The 27,504-nt window shown below is 29.4% G+C and overlaps 3 protein-coding genes and 1 long non-coding RNA gene across 16 annotated transcripts; 2 read left to right on the top strand and 2 right to left on the bottom strand.

Moving 5' to 3' along the window:
• The first annotated feature begins 2,381 nt into the window (after positions 1-2,381).
• On the top strand, positions 2,382-4,880 carry LOC145970034 (uncharacterized). 5 transcript variants are annotated; one of them, XM_083096426.1, is made up of 5 exons: positions 2,382-2,554; positions 2,881-2,980; positions 3,121-3,300; positions 3,555-3,717; positions 3,795-4,880. In XM_083096426.1, exons 3-5 carry the CDS (start codon positions 3,288-3,290, stop codon positions 4,420-4,422), a joined length of 804 nt encoding a protein of 267 aa, XP_082952552.1. In that variant the 5' UTR covers positions 2,382-2,554; positions 2,881-2,980; positions 3,121-3,287; the 3' UTR covers positions 4,423-4,880. The 5 variants fall into 5 exon arrangements, with proteins under 5 accessions (XP_082952552.1, XP_082952554.1, XP_082952553.1 ...); XM_083096428.1 differs by lacking the exon at positions 2,881-2,980; XM_083096427.1 differs by lacking the exon at positions 2,382-2,554 and having other exon boundaries at positions 2,746-2,980.
• Positions 4,881-8,795: 3,915 nt separating this feature from the next.
• LOC145970028 (uncharacterized) lies at positions 8,796-11,748 on the bottom strand. 3 transcript variants are annotated; one of them, XM_083096413.1, is made up of 3 exons: positions 11,558-11,748; positions 11,137-11,329; positions 8,796-10,919 (listed from the first exon to the last, which is right to left on the bottom strand). In XM_083096413.1, the coding sequence occupies exons 1-3, from the start codon at positions 11,665-11,667 to the stop codon at positions 8,946-8,948; spliced, it is 2,277 nt and encodes a 758-aa protein (XP_082952539.1). In that variant the 5' UTR covers positions 11,668-11,748; the 3' UTR covers positions 8,796-8,945. The 3 variants fall into 3 exon arrangements, with proteins under 3 accessions (XP_082952539.1, XP_082952540.1, XP_082952541.1); XM_083096414.1 differs by having other exon boundaries at positions 8,796-10,910; XM_083096415.1 differs by lacking the exon at positions 11,558-11,748 and having other exon boundaries at positions 8,796-10,954.
• Positions 11,749-13,930: 2,182 nt separating this feature from the next.
• LOC145970051 (uncharacterized) lies at positions 13,931-17,335 on the bottom strand. The gene is made up of 4 exons (XR_014438308.1): positions 15,854-17,335; positions 15,506-15,752; positions 15,079-15,238; positions 13,931-14,562 (listed from the first exon to the last, which is right to left on the bottom strand). It is a non-coding gene; the product is annotated as an uncharacterized LOC145970051 (long non-coding RNA).
• Positions 16,098-23,696, top strand: LOC145970038 (uncharacterized). Of its 7 annotated transcripts, none has more exons than XM_083096442.1 (12): positions 16,098-16,381; positions 17,037-17,289; positions 18,045-18,281; positions 18,355-18,608; positions 18,690-19,346; positions 19,440-19,489; positions 19,745-19,895; positions 20,310-20,543; positions 20,726-20,946; positions 21,969-22,128; positions 22,500-22,612; positions 22,867-23,696. In XM_083096442.1, exons 5-12 carry the CDS (start codon positions 19,307-19,309, stop codon positions 22,879-22,881), a joined length of 984 nt encoding a protein of 327 aa, XP_082952568.1. In that variant the 5' UTR covers positions 16,098-16,381; positions 17,037-17,289; positions 18,045-18,281; positions 18,355-18,608; positions 18,690-19,306; the 3' UTR covers positions 22,882-23,696. The 7 variants fall into 7 exon arrangements, with proteins under 7 accessions (XP_082952568.1, XP_082952573.1, XP_082952572.1 ...); XM_083096447.1 differs by having other exon boundaries at positions 16,100-16,381; positions 18,045-18,259; positions 19,459-19,489; XM_083096441.1 differs by having other exon boundaries at positions 16,106-16,381; positions 18,045-18,259.
• Positions 23,697-27,504: the final 3,808 nt, after the last annotated feature.

Genomic DNA, 27,504 nt, shown 5'->3' with positions numbered 1-27,504 from the left:
GAATCCTCTTTTATTGATAAAAGTGCCTTTAAAAGTGGCTTATAAGCCTTCTGATTGGCTGTAAGCCACTTTTAGAGGCACTTTTATCGATAAAAGAGGATTCAGAATATGGACCTATGTATTTAATTGTTATTTTATATTCGCTTTCAAATAATAAACTATATAATAATAAAATTTATATAAAAAGATGGTAATATATGTAATCCAATTAATTATAATTGACAAAATAATTTCTTGTGAAAAAATAAAAGTAAAAAATATAGAAGAATTTTTTTTATAGCTTGTATAAAAAATCAGTTTTATGCTAAGTATATTATAATTTTCTGGACTGTAGTAATATTTAATATATAATTTTTGCTATATAAATATATATTTCTTCTTAATTGACAATAATTAACAAAGTAATCAATAATAATCAATAATAATTAACAAAAAAAATGATAAAAGAATATGCTAAAAATGTGCGCTTATATATATTTGAAAATACAAAAGAAGATTTACTTCCGATAAGGCATGGGCAATTTTCAAGTTTTCAGATGCAAAAATAATAAAATCTACAGAGATATCTATTTTTGCTCTTACAACATCAGCAATGGATTCATATTGATATATGCCATCTCCTCTCTCTCGCATTTTGATGTAAGCCTTCCGATATTCTGTGACATAACTCAGCCGATCTTACTATCTGTAGAAATAGATTTTATATCAGAAATATATATTTATATAGCAAAAATTATATATTAAATATTACTACAGTCCAGAAAATTATAATATACTTAGCGTAAAACTGATTTTTTATACAAGCTATAAAAAAAATTCTTCTATATTTTTTACTTTTATTTTTTCACAAGAAATTATTTTGTCAATTATAATTAATTGGATTACATATATTACCATCTTTTTATATAAATTTTATTATTATATAGTTTATTATTTGAAAGCGAATATAAAATAACAATTAAATACATAATCACAAATTGTGATCATTTTCTGAATGATGACTACATTATAAAACAATTATAAAAGATTTACTTATTTATTGGTAGAAAAACATATTCCAATTATCTACGCTTATCCACGATCCATGATATATTATGCGATTATGCGGAATTAATAATAAATTAGTCATGGATTAAAAGTTACAAAAGAGATAAATTTGCTCGTTTTGCTTACACTTAAAGGTCCATATTTATCGATAAAAGAGGATTCAGAATATGGACCAAAGTCAGTACACATGAGAAAATTTTAGTATTTACCATAAGCAAATCGACCAATCACAGGACGGCGTCCATTTTATATAGCTTCCGGCTAACTTCACAATATAAAAAAATTTAATTAAAATTAAACGAATGACTCACAAACCTTTTTAATTATACTTCAAAACTCTTCATACGAAATACAAACGATTCATAAGGAGAATTTTTAATATTTAGTTATGTTGGCTAACTACATACTGTAAAAATGATTAATTTTTTATAATTATTCTAATTACTCACAAACGTTTTTAATCACACTTCAAACATCTTCATACGAAATACAAACGATTCCATAAGGAGATTTTTGGTTGGCTGAAAAATTTCCGGCTAACTTAATACGAATCGATTAAGGGCCTGAGCACAAAGATGTCGTAACTGTTTCCGACAAAGCCGTATGCGTAAAGGCTATAGCACACGGATATCCATAAAACATAGCCATAATACATAACATAAGCTCAAGAACCAATCAGATAGTCGTTTTAGATTTTATATTCTAAGGAAACAGAAAATTACTAAAAACTTAAGCATAAGAAAAATTTCAATCGGTTGAAATTTTTACGTACACGGAATTTGTAGATGTATTGAAATGGTGGCTCAAATGATTGTGGCACATCTATGTTCTATCTGATCAATGCAAAGGAGAGAGAAATACTGTTTTGTATATATATATATATGTATGTATATATATATATATATATATATATATATATATATATATATATATATATGTATATGTGTATGTATATATAGATATGTGTATATATATATATATATATATATATATATATATATATATATATATATATATATATATATATAGAGAGAGAGAGAGAGAGAGAGAGAGAGAGAGAGAGAGAGATAGAGATATATATATATAAAACAGAGTTATATATGGGTGCTTTCCAATTGAGATATCCCTAGACACTTTTATGCACACGGCGACACAAGTCGCGTTCCAATTGCCGTAACTGCCGACACAACTTTACACATCCGTACTCAGCTCGAGGGCTACTAGTCAACTTGTGTAACCTTCTGTTTTCTAGGGACAAATGAAATATGCGGTTGCAGACTGACGGCGATTATGTTGGCAATTTTCTTTTCCTTTTGGCCGTGTCCCGAAATTACTGCCAGTACTGCAAATTCTATAGTGCACGTTACGTATATTATATATTTTCAGTGCTGGCAGTAAACTGGCAGCAATTTCGGAACACGGCTTTTATCCTTTTTATTTAAAAGACAACCACTGAAGTATATTAAATACAAAAATGAACAATAAAAATATTAAAAGTATCATTAAAGTAAGTAATTCGAATTAATGAGTTTTTGTACAATTAATTTTTTTATTATATTTAATAAATGAAATAAAGTTGTTTCTTTAGCATATTTGCAGATTAGGTATATTATTACTGATTAAATTTTCATTCATATTTATATATTAATATAATATTATGCATTTATATATTTTATTTATATATTATTTATATATTATATAATATTATGCATATATATATCTATGTATGTTAATAACTTTGCTTCGAATTATTTACAAACTAATTACACAAATTTTACGTGTGCAACATGTTTTTCACTTCATCACCCTCACCATGGATTAAAAAATATCAAGATGGACATGGTTATGAAGAATCCTAACCCTCCACTCGAAAGTCGCACTTAACTTTGTTCCAATTGAGTCGTGCACATCGCTACACTTTGTGCCTTCCTGTGTATGTTTGTGTTAAGATGTGTTAAACAATTGGAAAGCACCCTATATATATATAACTCTGTTTTATTATTTAAAATATGGGAGACCACAATAGTTATTGTTCAGAAAATTTTTCAATGAGGTCCTATAAATCCATTTCAGGGGATAATAATAAAAATTATGAAGGACTCGATACCACGATAATTTATGAAAACGATGTATTATTAATTGATTTGATAAAAGGTTATCCTCATCTTTATGACAAATCCTTAAAAGATTATAAAGACCAATTAATCAAGGAAAAATCATGGCTTGAAATTTCAGAAATAATGCAATTATCAGGTAAATATGTTTTTATCACGTAAATATTTTATTTGATTTTTACTGAATTTTTTACCATTAAAATATTCTTTTTATTCATGTTGATCAAAGTAATAATATTTTTCATCTTATTTTTAATTTTTTGAGAGAAATCGAAACTTGTTTATAATAAGAGTAGTTTAAATTTGATTGATCAATTTTTTAACATTCAGAATATTTTTATTGCAATAGTTATTCAATGGAAGATTCAATTAACATTTGTATAATTTTTTTAGTAAACCAATGTCAAGTTCGATGGACTCGTTTAAGAGAAAAATATTCAAAGGAAAGAAAACAAAGGCAAAATGAGACAAGAAGTGGAAGTGGAATATCTAATCGAGTAGTATGGCCACTATATGACAGTATGAAGTTTTTAGAAAAACATATAGCCAAAAGAAAGTATGTCCATTTAACATTGCTTTTTGTGTATTCTCAATCACAGTGACTTATTAAAAATTAAACATTCTTCATTGCAGCACATACAGCAATCTATCACAAGAAACAAACAATAAAGAAAACATACTGAGTTGTTCGCAAAACATTCTGAGCTTTGAGAGTTCGCAGAATAGTTCAACAGCTTCAGCAGTGATTTCACCTCCTGATTCTATAACTTCGACTTTAAATGGAAATCAACAACATTCATTGTTTAGTGCAACAAATTCATGTATTAGAAAGTCTATGTCAACACTTCAGCAACCATGTACATCTACAGCTACAACAACATCCATTGAAATACCTGCAACAATAGAAAGACTAGAAGAAAGAAGACCATCCATGTCTTCGATAACATCTTCACATGGATCTAAAACACAGACACTATCTGAAACTAATGCAAACCATGACAAATGTTTTACGCCTATAAAAAAACAGCGAATTTCACAGTCAAATAAAATAGAAGAAACTCTGTTATCATTGACTACTCAACTATCTGATAAAATAAATAATTCTTCTCATCTGGTTACAAAATCAAGAATTGAAAACATTAAAGATGTTGATGATAAATTTGCAGATTTCATAGCAGCAGAATTACAAAACATGCCACAAGAATTGCGCAAAAAAAAGAAAAAACAAATAATTGATATATTATGGACAACGGAGACTTAATATAGTAAGTCAAATTTTTGTCAAATTTTTCTTATTTCATACAAAAAAATTAATATATATTTTTTTTAAATATTGCGAAAAATTTTTATAGCATTTGTGCAATAATGTCATTGAAAAAAACATTTTTTCTTTTATTTGTTCTTAATTTCTATATACCAAAGATTTAATAATATGTTGTTGATTATTTTCTCTATCTATCTATCTAGTATGTGTTAATAATATGTTGTTGATTATTTTCTTTATCTATCTATCTAGTATGTGTTATATGGAACGTACAAATAATGGTAGTCATTAAATTTGCCTAAGTATGGAACGTACGTACAAATAATGCTAGTCATTAAATTTGCCTAAGTATAAAATTATTAATTAAATATTGTATTTAACATGCAAGTTATTGATATGTATTTCATCAAACATTGTACGAAATATTTAACAAAAATATACACATACATATAACATTAATGTCTATTAAATAAGTCATTTCTTGGGCTACTTTGAAGACAAAATCAAAATGATCCAAATTAAAATGATGAATCACAGCGCAAGATCATTTTAATCTGGATCATTTTGATTTTGTCGCGAAAGCAGCCTTGATTGTGCATTGTACTTGTATTCAAATTTAATCACGATTTTGCCCTCTTTGTACATAATCATGTTGCCATGGTACTTCTCCGGCTGGAGTCAAGAAATAATTCGCTAACGTTTCTCGTTGTGCATATGCTTCCATTGTTGCTCGACGAGCATTGGTTGGTACCATATCTCGAAGAGGCATATCATTAATTTCTCGCCAAGCACCATTTATAATTTCTCCATTGTTATTTTCACCATCAACGTAGTTTGGAGGACAATAAAATCTATTCATTGGAGTTTGTTGGTCATCCATACTTTTCAAGAAATTGTGGAGGCATACTGTACTCAAAATTATTATATCGGCAGTCTTGGGATGCATGCATATGGGTCGACGCAGAACTCTCCAACGCGATACTAAGATTCCGAAAGCATTTTCAATCGTTCGTCGTGCACGAGATAATCTATAATTGAAAATTCTTTTCTTTTCATCTAAGTTTGTACCTGAATAAGGTTTCATTAAATTTTTTGACAAAGGAAATGCATCATCTCCAATAAAAAAAAAAATTAGTTGATTTATCATCTCCTGGTAGTTTTACTCTTTCTTTTGGCAAATTCAATCTTTCTTCTTTTAATAATTTCCCAAACTCGGATTCAGCAAATACACCAGCATCATTTTGACTTCCGTATGCTCCGATATCAATTAGAGTAAATTTGTACTTATAATCGCATGCAGCCATCAATACCACACTAAACGTTTTTTTATAATTAAAAAATAAACTACCAGATCGTGCAGGCGCCTGAATTATACAATGTTTGCCATCAATAGCTCCTACACAGTTTGGAAAGTTCCATTCATCAAGAAATCCTGCACTAAATCTTCTATAATCTGCTTCTACAGGAGGTGATACAAATTGATGAAACAAAACTTCCACGATAGCTTTAGTTGTTTCTTTAATGATATTATATGCTGTAGATTCTCCGATACGGTATGCTAATGCTACTGATAATATTTGATCTCCAGTCGCCAAATATCTAAGAGTCGAAGACAAACGTAATTCAGGAGAAAGAGCTCTCCAATTGCATTTCTGGAGTTTTGGAGCTATCATTTCCAGTAATGTATAAAAAGTATCCACTGTCATCCTTGTATATCGAAAAAACATTACGGTATCGTCTTTTAACTCTTGAAATAAAGCTTCAAAGTCTCCTTGATAAGACCTATTTACATTTATAGGTCTTACCCACCACCTCCTCCGCCTACGTTGTCTTTTTTTCCATATAATGACCAACGCACTCCATTGTATAAATTTTAGGAGAAAATCAGGATCTTCCCATATATCGTCTATTGCTACAAAATAAACAAAGTGTTAATTTTTTCATTATTTTCTTTATCAATATTTTTCGAATATATTTTTAAGAGAATACCGAAGTTAATTTTATGTTTATATTAATCATTAACGTTAAAAAAATATTTTTCATTTATATTACAGAAAATTTTGATGAATAACACCTTAAAATATATAATTATGTTATATATATATTATAATATGTAATTATGCAATATTAATTTGATTTTATATTTTTATATTTTATTTTATTCTTATTTTAATAAAGTTTATTGAATAAACTTTAGCCACTTATCTAAATATTAATTATATGAACCATATAGATCAAATCAAACAATTAGGTTATATCACACGTTTTTTGTACCACATAATTGTATATAGAAAAACTATATCTTAAAACTTTTAAAATTTGTTTCTTTTCGTCTATCTAAAAATGACTTCTGATTGGTCGAATTTTACTCTTATGCTTAAAGTTATAATTTCAGCTTATGGATCCATTGCTATTGGCTGACATGTTATGCTACGCTCCTATTGGCTAAATCCTTATGGTATGTCTTAATGTTACGGCTATGGAATTTGTGTGCTATAGCCTTAAGTCGGAGACGTTAAGCGTCGTCTACAATGACCGTAGCATAAGGTTGTAAGGCCGTAGTCGTAAGAAATTGACCAATCACAGTTGATTATTCTCCTGAACTTCAACTGGGATTGGTCAATTTCTTACGACTACGGTCTTACAACCTTATGCTACGGCCATTGTAGACGACGCTTTAGTCAACGCACAAGGATTTTACGTAAACATAGGTATCGCATAACATGCAATACAAGATACGGCCTACGTTTACGTAAAATCCTTGTGCGTTGACTAACGTCTCCATGGACCTAAGAAGATATGGATGGAGTCTAAAGCCGGGGCGGTGTGAAATTTGCGGTAAGGGGGGTGTATAGCTCTGTCTCTTTCCAAAAGCAACCTTCGGGTATTTCCGTCGCATATCCGATAATGCCCGAAAGGTTATATATCCCATATTAGCTAACTTTCGAATAAAAATACATGTATTTTTCATAGACTTATATAATAGACCGCGCCATCTTATGGGCGCACGCACGCCGACATAGAAGGACAGAGATAGTGATGGAGTCGTCTGCTCTCTCTCATATTTGAGAGAGAGTGGGAGAAGACGGAGAAGGCGGAGAAGGCACTATATCTTATTCTATCTTATTCTCTCCTTTATCCCCACCTTATCACATTTAGACAGAGAGAGCACAACTCCAGCTATTGCTCTCTCACTTTTGTGCCAGCGTGGGTTGCTCTCACGGTTGGCTTGGTCTATTATATAAGTCTATGGTATTTTTATTCGAAAGTTAGCTAATATGGGATATATAACCTTTCGGGAATTATCGGATATGCGACGGAAACACCCGAAGGTTGCTTTTGGAAAGAGACAGAGCTATACACCTCCCTTACCGCAAATTTCACAGCCCCCACGCCCATATGAACGCTTTAGACTCCATCCATATCTTCTTAGGTCCATGAACGTCTCCGACTTACGCATATGACTTTGTCAGAAACAGTTACAACATCTTTGTGCTCAGGGCTCGTTCCCACTGAGCGCGTCACGCGTCGCGTCAACCAGCGTGAGCCAATCAAAACATCCCATTGTAATAACACGGAAAACATGTTATTACAATGGGATGTTTTGATTGGCTCACGCTGGTGACGCGACGCGTGACGCGCTCAGTGGGAACGAGCCCTCAGGCCCTTAATTGGAGTTTGGTCGAAGCGGCCCTTAAGCGGCGTCTACAATGATGCGTCGTCTACAATGAGATTTTAAAGAGACTTAAGGCGTAAGATTTAAGAAATTGACCAATCACAGTCGAGTATTCTCTTAATACTTGACTGTGATTGGTCAATTTCTTAAATCTTACGCCTTAAGTCTCCTTAAAATCTCATTGTAGACGATGCTTGAGATTTTAAGGCGTAAGACATAAGAAATTGACCAATCACAGTCAAGTATGAAGAGAATACTCGACTGTGATTGGTCAATTTCTTAAGGCTTAGGGCTTAAATTACCTGTTGTAGATCGGGACGTAGCATTTAACAGGAGAGGCTTTTAATGTATATTAAATTTAATGTGTATTAAATGTATATTAAATTCATAATTCTCTGCACCATCATCTTTGATAACATTATTTTTTTTTACTTTTATATATTATTATATAACTTTAAAAAAATTTATTTGAAAGCTAGGCAACTCAATGAAAAGCTGTAAACTGCACCCTCATTTGACCTCATCAGTACAGCACATTTCATTGGTTGTCTAATATATATTATTACAACGATTATACATACATATTATTTACGATTTATTTTATTTTAATGCCGCAGTAATTACTTCTTATGAGACCTTATTTTCAATTTTTTAGCAAAATATTTTATTATTAATAAAAATACACAAAGACCTCTTTATTTTATCAACTAACTGTAATGAAATATAACTAAGAAATTACAAGAAAAAAATAAAAACTTATTTGTTTACACGTGACTCTGTCAGAGAAGAATGCGACAATACTTATTTGTTACTTATTAAACACAAACAAAGCCAATGCACGATATCATTTGACAACAGTAGCGGTATCAGCTTTAGTAGCCTCTGTAGAAGTACTTTCCAGAAATTTTGCTTTATCTACATCAGTAGTGTTCACTAAGTATCGCATAGTCACATTTGACTTTATCTTAAAACACAAACCAACATAAATTTTTGTTTTAACATGTTTATACTCCTCCTTGTCAAAAACCTTGAAATACTGTTTATCAATAATTTGTTTAAGAGCATCTTGTGATCTTTCTGTTTCATTTGCCTTGCAATATTTCCATTCAAATATGGCTCCAACTGTTCTAAGAATTACAAGCATGTCAAATTCGTGTTTTCTTCCTCGCTTTTCCTTGGAGATCTTTTGACAGACCGCTCTGTTAGCTTGTGCACTGAAAATTGTACTATTATATGCCAAATAAAAAAGAATGTGATGTAACTCTGACTCATTATATGGAATTGTCGCACTGTCTGAAAAGAGGCCTGAAACTGCATTAACGAGTTCACGAAATGGTTTTTCTTTACTTTTTTCAGTTTCCTCTTCATCATTTGCCATTAATAGCAAATTCCTCAGTGATTGTATGTATTTTTCTATATTTTCAGGCTCGAGTTTATACTTTGTACTAAACATCGATTCACTGTAACATTTACTTTCGATTACGCTCTTTATCTCCCAATTTGGTATCTTCAGACTTACAATGTTTGCATTCTTTTCAACTGCATTCAACAAACCATCATCCCACAGAAGCTGTAAGAAGAAATTCACTTGCGAGGTATCTAATTTATTCTGTGAATCAGAGATTGTCTTTTTCAGTTTCAAAATATTATCAATTGTTGGCTCAGCTAGTGCTATTTCAATGTTCTCATCTTCAAGAAGTTTCTCGATTGGCTTTTGTATCTCAGATTTCACAAACAAGTTTCCTAAAATATCCACAAAGCCTGACCTGGCCCAATAGCTATCGAACATTTTTCTCTTCTTTTTAACACTATTTTGCAAATAATTTATGACAGACCAGCTACTGTAAATTCTTGTTTCTTCACTATTTAATATTTGGTATCCATCATACCACTCTTTGACACCATCAGAATCTTTCACTGCTTGAAATTCACTTTTCTCAAATAGACTATCTACTTCCTGTACTGTAAATCCATATACTCCAGAAAAATTATCTTCTTGCAAGAATAAAACATTACAATGATTGCGTAATTCCCAGGAAAATACTCCAGATAAACGAACACAGGAATTAAGTAATGCACGCGCCACATTTTTTTGATCCTTTAAGCTTGTTGACATCAGATGGCTAATAGAATTTATCAGGTATCGCAGGAGTTTATCATCCATGTTCTCCATAATAGCTTTCATAATGGGCGCGTCGGTCTCGTCTATGAGAATAACAACTTTTTTGTTGAAGTGAGAATACAAGATTCGAGACAAGAATCGCAATCCGTATTGTACATTAGTTTCGGACAGTTCTTTCAGTCTATTATGGTTATAATAGTTCAAAAATATTTCGATATCTTGTATTTTCTTATCTTTAAAACTGCAAGAACCATCAGCAGCTATTTCAAGAAGGTAAGAATGCTGCTCGAATGCTAGACAAAGAGCTTCCTTCAGCGATTCTAAAATGTCTCCCTCTGTTTTACCTCCTACATCTTTAAGACTCATAAATATCACGGGGTACTGACCACAATGTTCCTTAACGAACTCTGGATGCTCGAAACCTAGCTGCAAATTCATAAACAGCTTGTAATTATCACCATCTTCTGGATTTGAAATTGGCTTTGCATCTTCATTTACTGTTATCTTCAAAAAGTTCTCGAGCATATCCATAAATGTGGATTTTCCGAAACGGCTCGGGGCTGTTATCCGAATCACAGATGCTTCACATTCAAAGAAACTTTTTATATACTTGCTCTTATCCACAAATGTAAGTTTTGTTTTGACGATCTTAAAATCCATTGTAGAGAGATCAGCTATATCTGATCCCTTCGGAATCTGTAAACAAAATCAGATAGGCCCCATTAATTTTGCTAATTACAATCAAGATATGCATGAAATATATACCGGCAGTCAAGAGAAGAAGGTCGCAATACCAACAGAACGTGCGAAAGCGCAAGCGAGTACAGATGCAGCCATAGCAGAAAACATGCAAAAAAGGCGAAAAAAAAATTACTTCAGCATATGTTGGTCAATAAATTTAACTAATTCTTACCTTGTGGAAGTTCCCTGGCTTATTCTTTGTTCCGTATTTTGTATGATCGACACCACAATTGATAGAGAATTCAGGTACAGTAACACTTCCAATTTTGGCATCGTTAGTTTCAGGTTTGTCATCATCCCTGTTGACAGATCGATCCGCCGTATTCATTCTTCGTCTTTTTTTGTCTGGTTCATCCATAAATTGTCTACAATAGAGATATTACCGATGAATAAATAAATTAATAAACATTAATGGCACTATAGCGAATTTTATTGGATTAATACATATAATAAGCATATTGTAAGGGGATGAAAGATGGCTGCGGTTTCCGAGATAGAAACCGCGCCGTCAGGTAATGGGCGAGTCGGGAGGAGAATGCCTGATGATAGAGATTTCGGGTTAAATAATGTACAATAAATGACCCGAAGAGTACCGAGATAAAGATTGTGTATTTGCCAGTTCCACGATAGCACCGCGGAATAAAGGCCAAGAACGCTCGGCCAGTTTACCGATGGCTACAGGACAAACTCGCGACGAGAACATAGACCGGGAAAAATGCACAATAGCCACCACGTGCAAAGTAACGACCTCGCGCTCACTGTACGACGGCCGGAAAAAGACTCTCGCCGGTAATCGTGGTAGCTCACCTCGGGTCGCGCCAAAAACTCTCACAGCCAATCGTTTTGGGCCACGTCACTCACCGTTAAAGTCACTAGGGCTGCGGTCCGAAATGTGCTCGGTAGTGTTCCGAAATTGCTGCCAGTTTACTGCCAGCTCTGAAAATATATAATATACGCATAGACCACCTCATTCGTTTAATTTTAATTAAATTTTTTTATATTGTGAAGTTAGCCGGAAGCTATATAAAATGGACGCCGTCCTGTGATTGGTTGATTTGCTTATGGTAAATACTAAAATTTTCTCATGTGTACTGACTTTAAGTGTAAGCAAAACGAGCAAATTTATCTCTTTTGTAACTTTTAATCCATGACTAATTTATTATTAATTCCGCATAATCGCATAATATATCATGGATCGTGGATAAGCGTAGATAATTGAAATATGTTTTTCTACCAATAAATAAGTAAATCTTTTATAATTGTTTTATAATGTAGTCATCATTCAGAAAATGATCACAATTTGTGATTATGTATTTAATTGTTATTTTATATTCGCTTTCAAATAATAAACTATATAATAATAAAATTTATATAAAAAGATGGTAATATATGTAATCCAATTAATCATAATTGACAAAATAACTTCTTGTGAAAAAATAAAAGTAAAAAATATAGAAGAATTTTTTTTATAGCTTGTATAAAAAATCAGTTTTATGCTGAGTATATTATAATTTTCTGGACTGTAGTAATATTTAATATATAATTTTTGCTATATAAATATATATTTCTTCTTAATTGACAATAATTAACAAAGTAATCAATAATAATCAATAATAATTAACAAAAAAAATGATAACATAAAAGAATATGCTAAAAATGTGCGCTTATATATATTTGAAAATACAAAAGAAGATTTACTTCCGATAAGGCATGGGCAATTTTCAAGTTTTCAGATGCAAAAATAATAAAATCTACAGAGATATCTATTTTTGCTCTTACAACATCAGCAATGGATTCATATTGCTATATGCCATTTCCTCTCTCTCGCATTTTGATGTAAGCCTTCCGATATTCTGTGACATAACTCAGCCGATCTTACTATCTGTAGAAATAGATTTTATATCAGAAATATATATTTATATAGCAAAAATTATATATTAAATATTACTACAGTCCAGAAAATTATAATATACTCAGCATAAAACCCACACAGCACATGATATCATTCGAATATTCTATACTCATACTGTAAATATACGTTACAGATGTAATATACTGAGAATAATCCCATAACATCTCTTGTTGTATATTATTTTTCATATATTCTCAGAATATACTTTGAATATCTCGTATTAGTATATTCTTTTTCGTATATTTTCAGGATACTCTATAATATTGCATGTGTTTCTTCATTTTGTCGCTACGCGCGCCACCAAACTCGTACTTAATTTTTGGTGAAATGGACAAAGGACTGGTACTAACATGAATTCCAAAGTTTCTTCTTTTTTCTTTTTAGTTAGTTTAATTTATAATAAACTGACTTCCCAGTCAGCACAGTAACGTTTTAAAAACGTATTAAAAACATATATACTGGACGTTTCGGACGTATTTAAAACATCCAGATTAGATCGTTGAACGTTTTTAAGACATTTTAAAAATATCCAATGTTACTTTCTTGGACATTCAAAAAATGTCCATTTTAAGTACAAAATAGACAAAAATTGGACCTGTTTCGAACATTAAAAAAACTTTTAAAAATAGGTAGATATGTAGATAAAATATTATTCAATTTTAATGCAAATTAGAGTTAACTTGTTAGTAAAACTTGGACAGTATTCATATTTCAATCTTATATTGAAGAGTGTCTTAAAATCCCATTCAACCAATGAAATGGCCGCAGCATTATTTCATTAGTTGAATGAGATTTTATAAGACAATCTTAGAAATAAGATTGAACTATGAATACCGTCCAATGAGTTTTGTTAACAAGTTAATTCTAATTTGCATTAAAATTGAATAATATTTTATCTATATACCTACCTATTTAAAAAAATTCTTTTAATGTTTGAAAGTATTGACTACCGTCCATATTAATGTGTAAAATATTTTAATATCCTACTAAAAAATTAAGTTCCTAATATAGCTTTAACATCAAATTTTAACAAACAAAAAATTCAATATAGTAATTTTTATTATAACATATTACATATTTATTGTGATTATATATTCTTGTAATATTTTTTTTATTATATATTAATAAAACTGTTTTCGAACTTTATATTCTTTATAAAAAATATATATTATTTATAAGAGTATATAATATATATTTTTTATAAAATATTTTTTATAATATATCTTTATTTATAAAAGAAATAATAAAATTTATAAAAAATATATATTAAAATATATATAAAAATTTATAATATATCTTATAATATATCTTTATAATATATCTTATAATATATCTTTATTTATAAAAGAAATAATAAAATTTATAAAAAATATATATAAAAATATATATAAAAATTTATAAAAAATATATATTATTTATAAGAGTATATAATATATATTTTTTATAAAATATTTTTTATAATATATCTTTATTTATAAAAGAAATAATAAAATTTTTAAACGAAACAAAAATATTCTTTGAATAAAATAAAATAACATTTTAAACGAAATCTCTTTTAAAATTAATTATTTCTTATTTAATTATGTCTTAATTTTCCCCTCTCAGCAGCTCATCTTCTCAACCATCCTTGGATACATTTTTCCGAATGTTTAGTTGTTTCGCAATATCTTCCTTTCGTTGATGCACCTATTTAAAATAATATCATTAAAATAGAATATTAAAATTATTTTATTTATGCAATTTAACAAAATAAATTATGCTATGTGTATGATTATATGTTTATTATTTTGAATTATTTGGGAATTGCTAATTTTTTGTAAGAAAGTATTATCAAGAGACATAGTAGTGTCTTATACAGGTAGAATAGGATTGCGTTTCACGCATAATACGCGCCTTTATCAAATTAAATCTAACCTAATAGTATACTATTAGATGCTAGACTATACTATTAGTGTACTATTAGATGTAGTATTATGTACTATTTAAATTATATGTGCATATGCATAAAATAGAATGCAGTGAATCAAACGCATGCAAATTTCTAATTTTTGTAAAAATATGAGATAAATTTTTTTACATATTTTAGCTTTTTTCAATAAATTCATTTTTAATGTTTATAATTACAAATTTCAATAATTTGGATTAAAATTTTTTTATTTGAATATTTGTGAAATAATAATTATTTTTTAGAATAATACTCACTTATTAAAACTTTACAAATATTGAGGTCACAGAATGCTTTTTTCTGTTTTCTCCCAAAAAAGCTGTATTTGTCTGCAAGTTTATTTGTCATTATCATTGAAAGTGCTCTCCGAATAAATTCATATCCATTCTTTCCTCCTAGATTTTGCAATTCATTTATCTAAAAAATAAATAAACGTTGCTTACAAACTAAATATAATTAAAAAATGAAAATAATATATTTTACATGTGAAATGTAATGTGATAAATACGATTTAATTTTTACACACATACTATTTAATATATGTATATATGTATGTGGATGTATGCATGTGTGTAAATATATGTATGTATATGTATAACGTAATTATTTTTAATTTAAATTAATTATGACGTATTAATAAAATAAGTAAAAATAGTAATATTATAGACTTCAAAGTTTAATTACCGCATTAGTAATTTCATTTTCATTTTCCAGAATAAGTTCCACTGTCTGAAGTTCTTCTTCGGTTTGAAGGGGAAAATTTAATCTTTATTATTAAATATTGAAATTATTTGTTCTTTTTCTTTGTTAGCATTTGTTTGCTGAGAGACATTTTTTAGGTTCAATTTAATATCTTTGACTTCAGATAATATATCAGTGACCACACTTCGTATTAAATAATTTTGGGCCACTAAATTTTTAACAGTCTTTTCTGAAAAAAATTATTTTAATTTATATTTAATTTTATTATTATATTGAAATTTATTGTCAATATTTATGTGTATATTGTGTGTAATGTTTATATCATATTACCATCAAGTTTCTTCCCACACAACATGCATGTCTTGAAGACGTCTTAAACATGTCTTTCTTATGACGCCTTTAAGACTTGTCCAATTGACGTCTTTCTGATGTTTTTAAGACATTCAATTTAAGACGTATTTTTTTAAACGTCTTAAAGATGCCTTTCTTATGACGCCTTTAAGACTTGACCAATTGACGTCTTTCTGATGTTTTTAAGACATTCAATTTAAGACGTATTTTTTTAAACGTCTTAAACATGCCTTTCTTATGACGCCTTTAAGACCTGACCAATAGACGTCTTTCTAACGTCTGTAAGACATTCAATTTAAGACGTATTTTTTTAAACGTCTTAAACATGCCTTTCTTATGACGTCTTTAAGACCTGACCAATAGACGTCTTTCTGATGTTTTTAAGAACATTTACTTTAAGACGCCATTTTTAAGATGGCCGCGGTGCCAGGCCAGCCAGGCATTAGACGGGATCGAGTTGGAAAATAAATTATTCCATTTACCAAAGTTGAGCAGTGCTTTGCACAGGTAAGAATTAATGATATTTAAAGCCGGGTCTGCAATGGCCATAGCATAAGGTTGTAAGATGTAAGCGAAATAACCAAATCCATTTCCTATGGATTTCGTGCGTTCTACGGTGGTCTCGCATACGCAGTCACGGAAGAATTCTGCGTTCTTAATTCTTATTGCGCGTCCGCCGTAGAACATACATAGAGCCCATTCTACAATGGCAGTAACAAGACTGTAGGAGTAGAGATTAAATCGTTTTTAGTGAAGTAAAGAAGAAGAAGTAATGAAATAGACAATTCTCATTTTGTACTACTATTACCTTAGAGTACTAATGAGAATTTCTATTTCGTTACTTCTTGTCTTTACTTCATTAGAAACAGTTTATTCTTTACTCCTACAGCCTTGTTATTGCCATTGTAGAATGGGCTTAGGGCGTGTTCCAAAATTCACTATCAGCGCTGAAAATCTTTAGTTCACGTTACGTATATTATATATTTTCATCGCTGGCAGTGAATTTTGGAACATGGCCATAGTAGGAAATGGATTTGGTTCATTTCGCTTACAACTTTATGCTACGTTATATATATATATGTATATGTATGTATGTGTAAAAAAATTAAACTCTATATTGTAAAAAAATATATTAATTATCTTTTGTATATTTTTTTTGCAGCATTATGACAACATATGAAGATTTTATTCAACAAAATTTTATTCAACAAGATTGTGACGGTGTGCGTTCCATAAATGGAATGCTTGGCCATCATCGCGTATTGATACTACTAGACTAGTTGTACTATTGAAAACTTTGTATCAACCAATTAAGGAACAAGTAGATCTTCCGCCAATTCAATATGATCCAGTTTTATGTACAAGATCTACATGCAGAGCTATTTTAAATCCATTATATCAAATAGACTATCGTGGTAAGTAATAAGGTATTATAAATGAATAGAACAAAAATCATTTTTTATTTATCACAAGAAACATTTTGAAAAATATTAAAGTAGTTTATTTCTATTAGAAATTAAAATATATTTTAATGTGTTTCTTTATTACGATGTATTTACATTCATATTCTTTATTATTCTTTATACTTCATTTAAATTCGTATTTTATTTAATGCATAATTCTCTTGTAATTTTCTGTCTATATCATATAAGATAATTTAAAAAATCAAATTATTTATTAGGAGCATATAGTATTCATAATAATATTGTAAAGATATTTTTATATTTCAATAAATTCTAAATTTGTGTTATCATTATATATTATTTTTTTTAAGTTACATTATAATACACATATTGTGAGTTATATTAATAATTATGAGAAAAAAACTTTGCAAAAAGAATTTATGAGGAAATTCTTCGAAATAAGAAACAAAAAGGAAATATATTTAAATGATCAAAATGTATGCATTTATTTGAATAATAGTGTTATATATGTGTTATATATGTTGAATAGTTATATTATGAAACAAATATTTTTGATTTTACTTTTTTTAAGATTTGATTCTTTTCGAACATTTTTTTTATTATCATTTATTGACATTACATGATTTATTATAGTTTTTATTATATATAAATTTATGATATATATATATATATATATGTTACTTATATATTACTTTAAATATTATTGTATCTCAGTCCAATTGTATGTATTTATATGTATTATTTAGCGTGCCCAATGTTTGCCATCAATATTTTTACTTTTTGCGGATACATATGTCTGGATGATGAAGAATTAGAGGCACTTAAAGATTCATTACAAATGTCATTGTCTCTGCTTTCACTCAATGCTCTTATTGGTCTTATCACATTTGGCAAAATGATTCAAGTTCATGAATTAGAAGCACAAAGGATCTTCAACCAAAACAAGTTCAAGATATGTTAGGTACGAATAGAATAAGTCCCAAGTTATATTTACTATATTAGTCATTGTTCTTCATGATTACTTTATTGCATTTTATTCACATTACATTTTGATAGGTATAGGTAGACTAATTCCTGGACAAAATCCAAATCAACCAAGAGGACCTGGTGCGTAACTATTGCCAGCTGCTAATCGCTTTTTGTAACCAGTACATAAGTGTGATATGAGACAGTTCGACAGATCTTTTAGGAGAACTGCAACGTGATCCATGGTCTGTTGGGCCAGAGAAACGTTCATTGCGATCTACAATTGTGGCATTAGCAGTCGCCACGGATCTCTTAGAAGCTAGTTATGCAAATACTGATGCTAGGTATTTATATGTTGTAATATGATGTATATATGTTATGTTTTTCATTGTAATCCTACATATAATGCTATCAATGTATTTAAGGATTATGCTATTTGTTGGCGGACCATGTTCTCAAGGACCTGGCCAAGTTGTAACTGATGATTTATGACAACCAATCAGATCACATCATAATATTCAAAAAGATAATGCTAAGCATAAAAAGGCAATTAAGCATTATGATACACTTGCATCACGTGCTGCAACTAATGGCCATAATAGATATTTATAATAGATATTTATTTTTGTGCTCTTGACACCAAACTGGTTTATTAGAAAGGCGACAATATTGCAACTCTACTGGTGGTCATATGATGATGGGGGATTCATTTAATTCTTCATTATTCAAACAAACTTTTCAACGAATATTTGCTACAGATGCCAAGGGTGATTTGAAAATAGCATTCGATGCAATCTTAGAAGTAAAAACATCTCAGAAAATTAAAGTTCCTGGAGCAATTGGATCTTTTGTATGTCAGTGGGAGAAAGGATCAAGTGTTGGAGTACTACAAGAAGTAGGCTTACTTGTCAGTGGAAATTTTGTTCATTGACACCATCTACAACAACAGCATTATTCTTTGAAGTTGCAAATTAACATACAGCCCCAATTCCGCAAAGTGGAAGAGGCTGTATTCAATTCATTATCCAATATTAACATAGTAATGGACAAAGGCGAATTAGAGTTACTACTATTGCAAGAAAGTAAATATATTTTTTATTATACATTATATGTATATCATAAATATTTATAATATCATAAATAATAATATATCATAAATATTTATGATGTTATAGGGATATCTTTAATTATTAGTTGGGCAGATGAATCATCATCTTTGCATCATGTAAGCATAGAATTTGAGGAAGCAACAGCTGTTTTTATGTCACGTTTAACTGTATTTCGAGCAGAAAGTGATGATGGTCCAAATGTTTGAAGATGGGTTGATCATATTCTGATTAGACTTGTTAGTAGTTTCTATCATTAAAATTGTGCCCAATTACACTTAATATAAAGCTTAAACTTAATATATTTATACATATAGATTTACACATAAATATATATTTTATCTATTTTGAGGTGTAAAATCTTATTATTGCAGTATCAAAAATTCGGAGAATATGCAAAAGATGATCCAACTAGCTTTAGATTGGCAGAAAATTTTTCCTTGTGTCCACAATTTATGTATCATTTACGCAGATCACAATTCTTCAAGTATTCAATAATTCCCCAAATAAAACTAGTTTTTATAGGTAAGTTGTTATTTGTATAAAACACATGATATATTTAAAACTTATTGATACTTTTAGGTCTCATATTTCATATATCAATATATATTTTTTGACATTCTTTTTAACTGAAAGAAGAAAGGAGCATCTCAGATAAAGTTTTCATTTATCTTATGATAGCAGTCATTTGTCATAAGTTGCTAGTGTATTACAGCTAGCGAATACACTAGCAACTTATGACAAATGACTGCTATCATAAGATAAATGAAAACTTTATCTGAGATGCTCCTTTCTTCTCATCTTTCATCGAGTGCGATTGTGATTGTGGTTGTGCGTTAAGTGAAAATTATATAAAATAGTTTACAATGAATGAAATTTAATAACACTGTGATGAACAGTATAACTAACAAAATGAACTCACAGACTTTATATTTACAGATGTTGACATTACTGATGAGGAATGGTTGAACGAAAGTTTAGTAGGTGATTACGTGTCTTGCGGTAATGCTAATGTGCGTGATGATGGTAATAGGCTTAATAATGACAATGTGCCTGATGATAATAATAATGATGATGATATTGGTGACAATATGATTAGCCCCGATAATGTGCTTGACGGTGATGACATGACAACTTTCAATGCCAACGGCAATCAGTTGGAAAAATGCTATGGTATGTATTAAACTTTATTCTTTATTCTTCCTTCTTAATTATATCGTTATATTGTACTTATAATAGCAATATGTTATATGTACTTAATTTCGTATGTATGTACTTGTGTAAAATAACTAAACAGATAATTTTAATGATACTTATAAAGAGAAATAAATATTTTTCTTTTTTATCTTATACAGATGCGTGTCGTATCGAACAAAAAATTATTAAAAATCTCATACAAAAGAATACGAGACAGTTGGAGATAATAATAAATTTAATAAATAACGCAGGACCAGCTAATACAATATATAATAATGACGAAGTCCAATTATTGCCGGAATTTCCGCTATCAACAGTTGACAAATTTTTCAAATTTGACACGGATCTCCAAAAGGACAGAGAGATTCGGAAACAATTAGTGAGTACTTTTCTGTTTTTGCGTCCATTTCTTTTTTCTTCTTCTCTCTATTTTTAAATGTGAAATAAATGTATATTTCTATAATTCAATCAACAACAAAAATTCTTTTGTAGAGATAAAAGTAGAAGACAAAATCTAGATATTGAATATACTGGGTGTCACACTAATTAATTCCTCTCATTATTTTGTACATAAAAGTATTAAGGTGAGGTAATCGAAAAATGAATATTTTACGATTACCTCACCTTAATACTTTTATGTACAAAATAAGATATTTTACGGTTTATATAAAATTAAGAAACGATTTTAAGCCTCATAACTCTACAAGTACTTAATGAAAACTAACTTAATTATAGTGTTTTGGAAAGCTCTCGAGATAAGCTACAAGAATAATAACGCAATGAAAAATAAATGGTTCCATTTAAGAAATTGAAGGACAACCTTCACATGATCTTGACAACACTATTCAAGGTCGTACTAATATTACTGTGCATTATTTGAAACCCTATAACTTTTATAGGAAACATTTTTGTCTGCCGTTCTCGGTTTTCGAGATATTCGGCTGATACGGGTGGTCTGACACACCCCGTGTATATATATATATATATATATATATATATATATATATATATATATATATATTTATTTATTTATTTATTTATTTATTTATTTATTTTTTTATTTATTTATTCATATAATAAAAACAATTGTGAAAAATAAAATAATGAAAATAATAGGCTCAACATAATAATAAATTACTAAGGGGTAAAAAGGCAAATAAAAATCAAAAGACACGCGGTTATTAGTGCGCAAATTTAGATATATAGTATAAAATATTTACTTAAATTTACTTAAAGCGTAATATATAACATTCTTTTAAATTTTATTACAATTTTTGCTGCCTTTTGTCGCTTAGTAATTTTGAAAGAAGCTCTTAAAATATATTAAATTCATGTTTCCTTTTTCTTCAAGCGGCTTAAATTGAAAATATTATTAAACATTTTTGTAACATTCTGTTATAGAAAAGGAAAATTGCAAAAATTGGAGGAAACACTTTCGTTCACAAGACAAGGAATATTATAAAATACACATTATCGGATGAATTGTGCCGCAAATTATCATGGACAGGCCAAAAAGGATCAACGATAATTAAGGACACAAGTTTTGTCACAGTTATTATGGGTAATTATTATTTCTTTAAGATATATTTTTATTTCTCCTTTTTATGTAATATTGTTTAAAAATAGTTGCACCTTTAATGTATTCGAACATCAGTATTATTCGAGATAGTATCTAACATATGCTTAGATGTAACGTGCACTTTTAACTTTAAATTTTTCTTCAGAATTATTAATAAGATCTTACTTCAAATTTCGTTCAAATATTCTTCTACACTTTATACTCTTTCCAATTTTTTACGGATCAAAATTTTTATATTCTTTCCAAAAGTTGCAAACGTTTATAGCTATACTTTACTTCATGACTACCCTATTCTAACTATTGGAATTAAAGCACAAAATATTTTAATAATTATGTAACAAATCGTTTTTCAGCATACGTTTCGGACGACGAAAAAAGTAATATGCACGATATTAAAAATACCATCCAAGAATGGTTACGACATGCGGGAGATCGCCTCAACTATTTAAGAAACAAGAAGAAAAAGGTTGGTAAATTATTGAAAATTCCATACGATATTATTTAAAAAACAATAGGGCTGTATAATGTTGCTGCATAACATTTTTAGTGTTGAAAATGAGAAAACATTGAAATTAATATATGTTTTTTAATATATGTAAATGTATATCTTAAATCATATTTCACTTATATATTTAATTTTGTGTGTGTGTGTGTGTGTAAAAAATTAAATTCTATATTGTAAAAAAAAATATTAATTATCTTTTGTATATTTTTTTACAGCACTATGACATATGAAGATTTTATTCAACAAAATGAAGATTGTGACGATGTGCGCAATGGAATGCTTGGTCATCATCGCGTATTGATGCTACTAGACTAGTTGTACCATTGAAAACTTTGTATCAACCAATTAAGGAACGAGTAGATCTTCCGCCAATTCAATATGATCCAGTTTTATGTACAAGATTTACATGCAGAGCTATTTTAAATCCATTATATCAAGTAGACTATCTTGCAAAATTATGGATCTGCAATTTTTGCTCTCAGAGAAATCCTGTAAGAAAAAATTCTATCCATTTTCTTTTAAACTAAATCATTTTAGCTAGACTAGAGTTTAACTTAATTAGATTTAAGCTAGCAATTGTTCAATTTTGGAAGTAAATTCAGCAGAATAGTAAGCTATAGGTCCTTGATAAAAATGACTAAAATAATATGATTTAGATTGTACAGATCATAAGATTTCAATCTTGTATTATAGTATGTATGTATATACACAGCATATATATGCTATACACATAAATGAATAGAGTAAAAATCATTTTTTATTAATCACAAACATTTTGAAAAATATTAAAGTAGTTTATTTCTATTAGAAATTAAAGTATATTTTTATGTATTTCTTTATTATGATATATTTACATTCATATTCTATTCTTTATTACTTCATTTAAATTCGTATTTTATTTAATACATAATTCTCTTGTAATATTCTCCTCTCTATATCATATAAGATATAATTTAAAAAGTAATCGTAAATTATTTATTAGGAGCATATAGTGTTCATAAAAATATGTATAAATATTCAAAATATAATAAAGAAATGAACTTAAGATGAGTTTTGTTATTTATTATAGAATAAATCAATAAATCAATGCAGCTATTTTACCGACCGAATTACGCACGTCTAAAAGTCGTCTTAATTGAAATGTCTGAGACGTCTTTATAACATCCTGAGTGAGACATTTAATTATATCTTGATTGGGACGTCTTGAGTGAGACGTCTTAAAACAATGCCCGATAGATATCTTAAATCGGGACATAAGACGTCTTAAAGACGTCATAAAGATGTAATTCTGATAACTTCTTAAGACGTCTTTAGAAATTTCATGGCGTCTTTAAGACATCTTTAAGACGACATAATGTTGTGTGGGTATAGTACGGAACAGAACCAGAAATTGTGCACCTTATATGTCACCCTCTGACACGGTCTTACATACAGGTCTGGAAACTCAGGCCTTTTTTAGTGGTGGGGGAGGTCTCACTTAGGCCGGTATTCATAGTCCGGTCTTATATTTAAGATCGTCTTTAGTTCATCTTCAGATAATCCATAGCCAATAAAATGATACATACAATATCTAAAGATGAACTTAAGACGATCTTAAATATAAGAACGAACTATGAATACCGGCCTTAGTGTGTCCGTTTTTAAGATCGTCTTAAGAACCCATTCAACCAATCAAATAGCTGCAATGCGGTCATTGATTGGTTGAATGGGTCCTTAAGACGATCTTAAATATAAGAACGGACTATGAATACCGGCCTAAGTGAGACCTCCCCCACCACCGGAGTTTCCAGACCTGTATGTAAGACCGTGCCCTCTGAGAACATTCGTGCACCTTGGCCGGTATTCATAGTCCGTTCTTATATTTAAGATCGTCTTAAGAACCCATTCAACCAATCAATGACCGCATTGCAGCTATTTGATTGGTTGAATGGGTTCTTAAGACGATCTTAAATATAAGAACGGACTATGAATACCGGCCCTTGGCTTCGTAGTTTAGGCGTTTAGGGCCGGTATTCATAGTCCGTTCTTATATTTAAGATCGTCTTAAGAATCCATTCAACCAATCAAATAGCTGCAATGCGGTCATTGATTGGTTGAATGGGTTCTTAAGACGATCTTAAATATAAGAACGGACTATGAATACCGGCCTAGGTGCACGTTTTTAAGGTCCACAGAGGGCGTATCGCTTTCAGGGATCACCTAATATACCCTCCTTACCGCAAATTTCACACCGCCCCGGCTCTAGACTCCATCCATATCTTCTTAGGTCCATGCTCTAAAGATTCACAGTGAATTTACACATGGTAACCTCTTATTTTCTCTCTTTTTTCATCAGACGCGAAACAAAGTAATTTATATAAAACAGTTTTTTAAGAACAGAATTTTAACGAGATTAATAAGTATGAATAAAATTTACGAGAGAAGCAAGAGAAGAATATAAGAAAAATGTAATTCTATTTTATTACAAGATGTTATCTCGCAATAAACATTCCAAGATGTTGAAAAGGTAAATATCCAATTACTCTTGTTATTATAGCAAATAACTTATGATTGAATATTAACAGATGAATAGATGAAGAAAAAAAAAGAAGAAATAGAGGATTAAGTTTAGAGTAAATGCTGTGCTTCAAGATTATTTTATCGTAAAACAAAGATGGAACCAATGAAATTTCTCACTGTGGCCGAAGATATTTCTGATCATCCTGATGAATTTAAAATAGAGACCAACTATATGTTCCTTGATCCTTTCAAACTGGAGGAGAAGAAACAAGAACTGACTGATGCATTGAAATATTGTATAGATCGGTTAAAAGATGAACAGATTATTATAGATTTACAAAATAGCCGTGATACCATCTCAAAACGTTCCCAGCTTATTGGTAAAGAAATCCATCGCAGAATAATAGATATGCTGTATTTCATGAAGTTGGAGGATGACAAGGAAGTGGTCAAATATGAGAGAGAAATGCTGAACTATTCATTGGAAGAATTATCATATAACAGCAAGGAACAAGAAACTAGTAGCAGTAAACATGCTGAAAAGGTATGATAATAATACTATAAAGCTACTTATATATCTAGATAAGAGAGAGAAAAGAGAGAGAGTTACTTATTACACACACACACACATACACACATATTATATATATATATATATATATATATATATATATATATGTAATATATGATAGAATAAAAATACTTCATATGCATTTATTAACTTTATTATTTTCTCTCAGTTCATTTCTATACAACTCTGCATTAATCTGATGGACATTCTATTCATTCTGATGTTTTTCAGATTGTAATATAAATAGGAATAGAATAAATAAATGTTAAACTTAAATTGTTACCTTTTTTATTGAGAACTCTTGGAGAAATGTTTCTAATCAAGTCATTTTTTTTCATTCACCTAAAAAAAGTTATCTTGATCAACAATAGCATAATATAATGATAAGAGGAACAAGATGAGAGGATCAATGATGATAGATAGATAAATAATTACATCAGATATTTATTTACAAAGTAAATTACAAAAAAATTTGATTTATATATCTTGGCAAAGTGAATATATATGCTCCTGGACAAAATTAACGCATAATTTTTTTTTCACTTTTTTTTTAAAAGCTGATATTTAAATTTTAACGAAAAATTTTAAAGAAGTGAAAAAATAATTATGCGTTAATTTTGTCCAAGAGTATATATATGTAAAATATATGTATGTATAAAAGTTATAATATTAGTTTAGTAAGTTTACAACAAAAAGTAATTGTACATTTGACAAGGATAGCTTAATTACTTTGAATAATTGTAGTCCCTATTGTATGAGAAAAAGATATGTAACAGACTGCTAATGCTATTGACTGTACTAATAGGAAAAAAGATACATGAATGATTGAGTCTCATAAACTCTTTCAGACTAATACAGTAAATGAACAATATAAATATCATTACCCTATAATAATTTAGTGGTTGATGTGCAGGATATGTCAACCCTTGATCAATTATTCAAATTTCAAACAGAAGATCAAAGCATGGATTATATATGTGGAAATTCGATAAAAATTGAAAATATAGAAGAAGAAGATCCACTAACATTAAATGAGGTATGGTTACTATGAGGATTATATTAAATTCACATTGACATTGTGCTTAGATGCAATTTCTTATAAAGAATTTGAAACAATTGCTTAGATGTCAGATGTATAATAAAAATATAATCAGTATGTGCAAAGCAATATTCATATAGATTTACTGAAAATTTGCACACATTATTGATTTTATATAGAACATAAAAATCGATGTTCATGTCCATATGCATTTATACTGTTACTTAAACTGAAATATTCAGGAAATAATGTTGAGAAAATTTAGTGAAATCTTTGTCAACAATTTTAATATATAACTCTATTAATATGAAAATTTTGCTAAGTTATTTCAAATAATTCTAATATTTTTGTGGTGTATAATTATTAAACAAAAATATCTTTTTCCAGATCAACACTAAACAAACATATCTTAGTATTGAAGAACATGATAAAATTTTAGAACAGCTTGATAATGAAGAGAAAACTGGTGACTTAGCACAGGAGGACAAAACATCAAAGATACCAATCACACTTATAAAAGAACCTGGAGAATATTTGATAGGACAAAAAAGATCGATTATTCAACATGAAGAAAAAACATTGAAAAAGAAATGCGTTGAAGACAAACTTGAATCCGTTTTATATACATGGTTTCTCCAAAAAAGAAGCATCGGGGATCCTGTGACAGAAGCGATGCTGAAATGGAAGGCATTAGAGTACAATCAATTATTTAATGGTAGCAAAGGTTTCTTTGAAGATATTAAT

This window comes from Camponotus vicinus, unplaced genomic scaffold (genome assembly GCF_025532165.1).
Source record: "Camponotus vicinus isolate PSW18456_S1 unplaced genomic scaffold, iyCamVici1.0 SCAF_4, whole genome shotgun sequence".
NCBI classification, from domain to species: domain Eukaryota; kingdom Metazoa; phylum Arthropoda; class Insecta; order Hymenoptera; family Formicidae; genus Camponotus; species Camponotus vicinus.
Note: the sequence above shows the minus strand (reverse complement) of the source record. Positions and strands in the feature narration are given on the sequence as shown.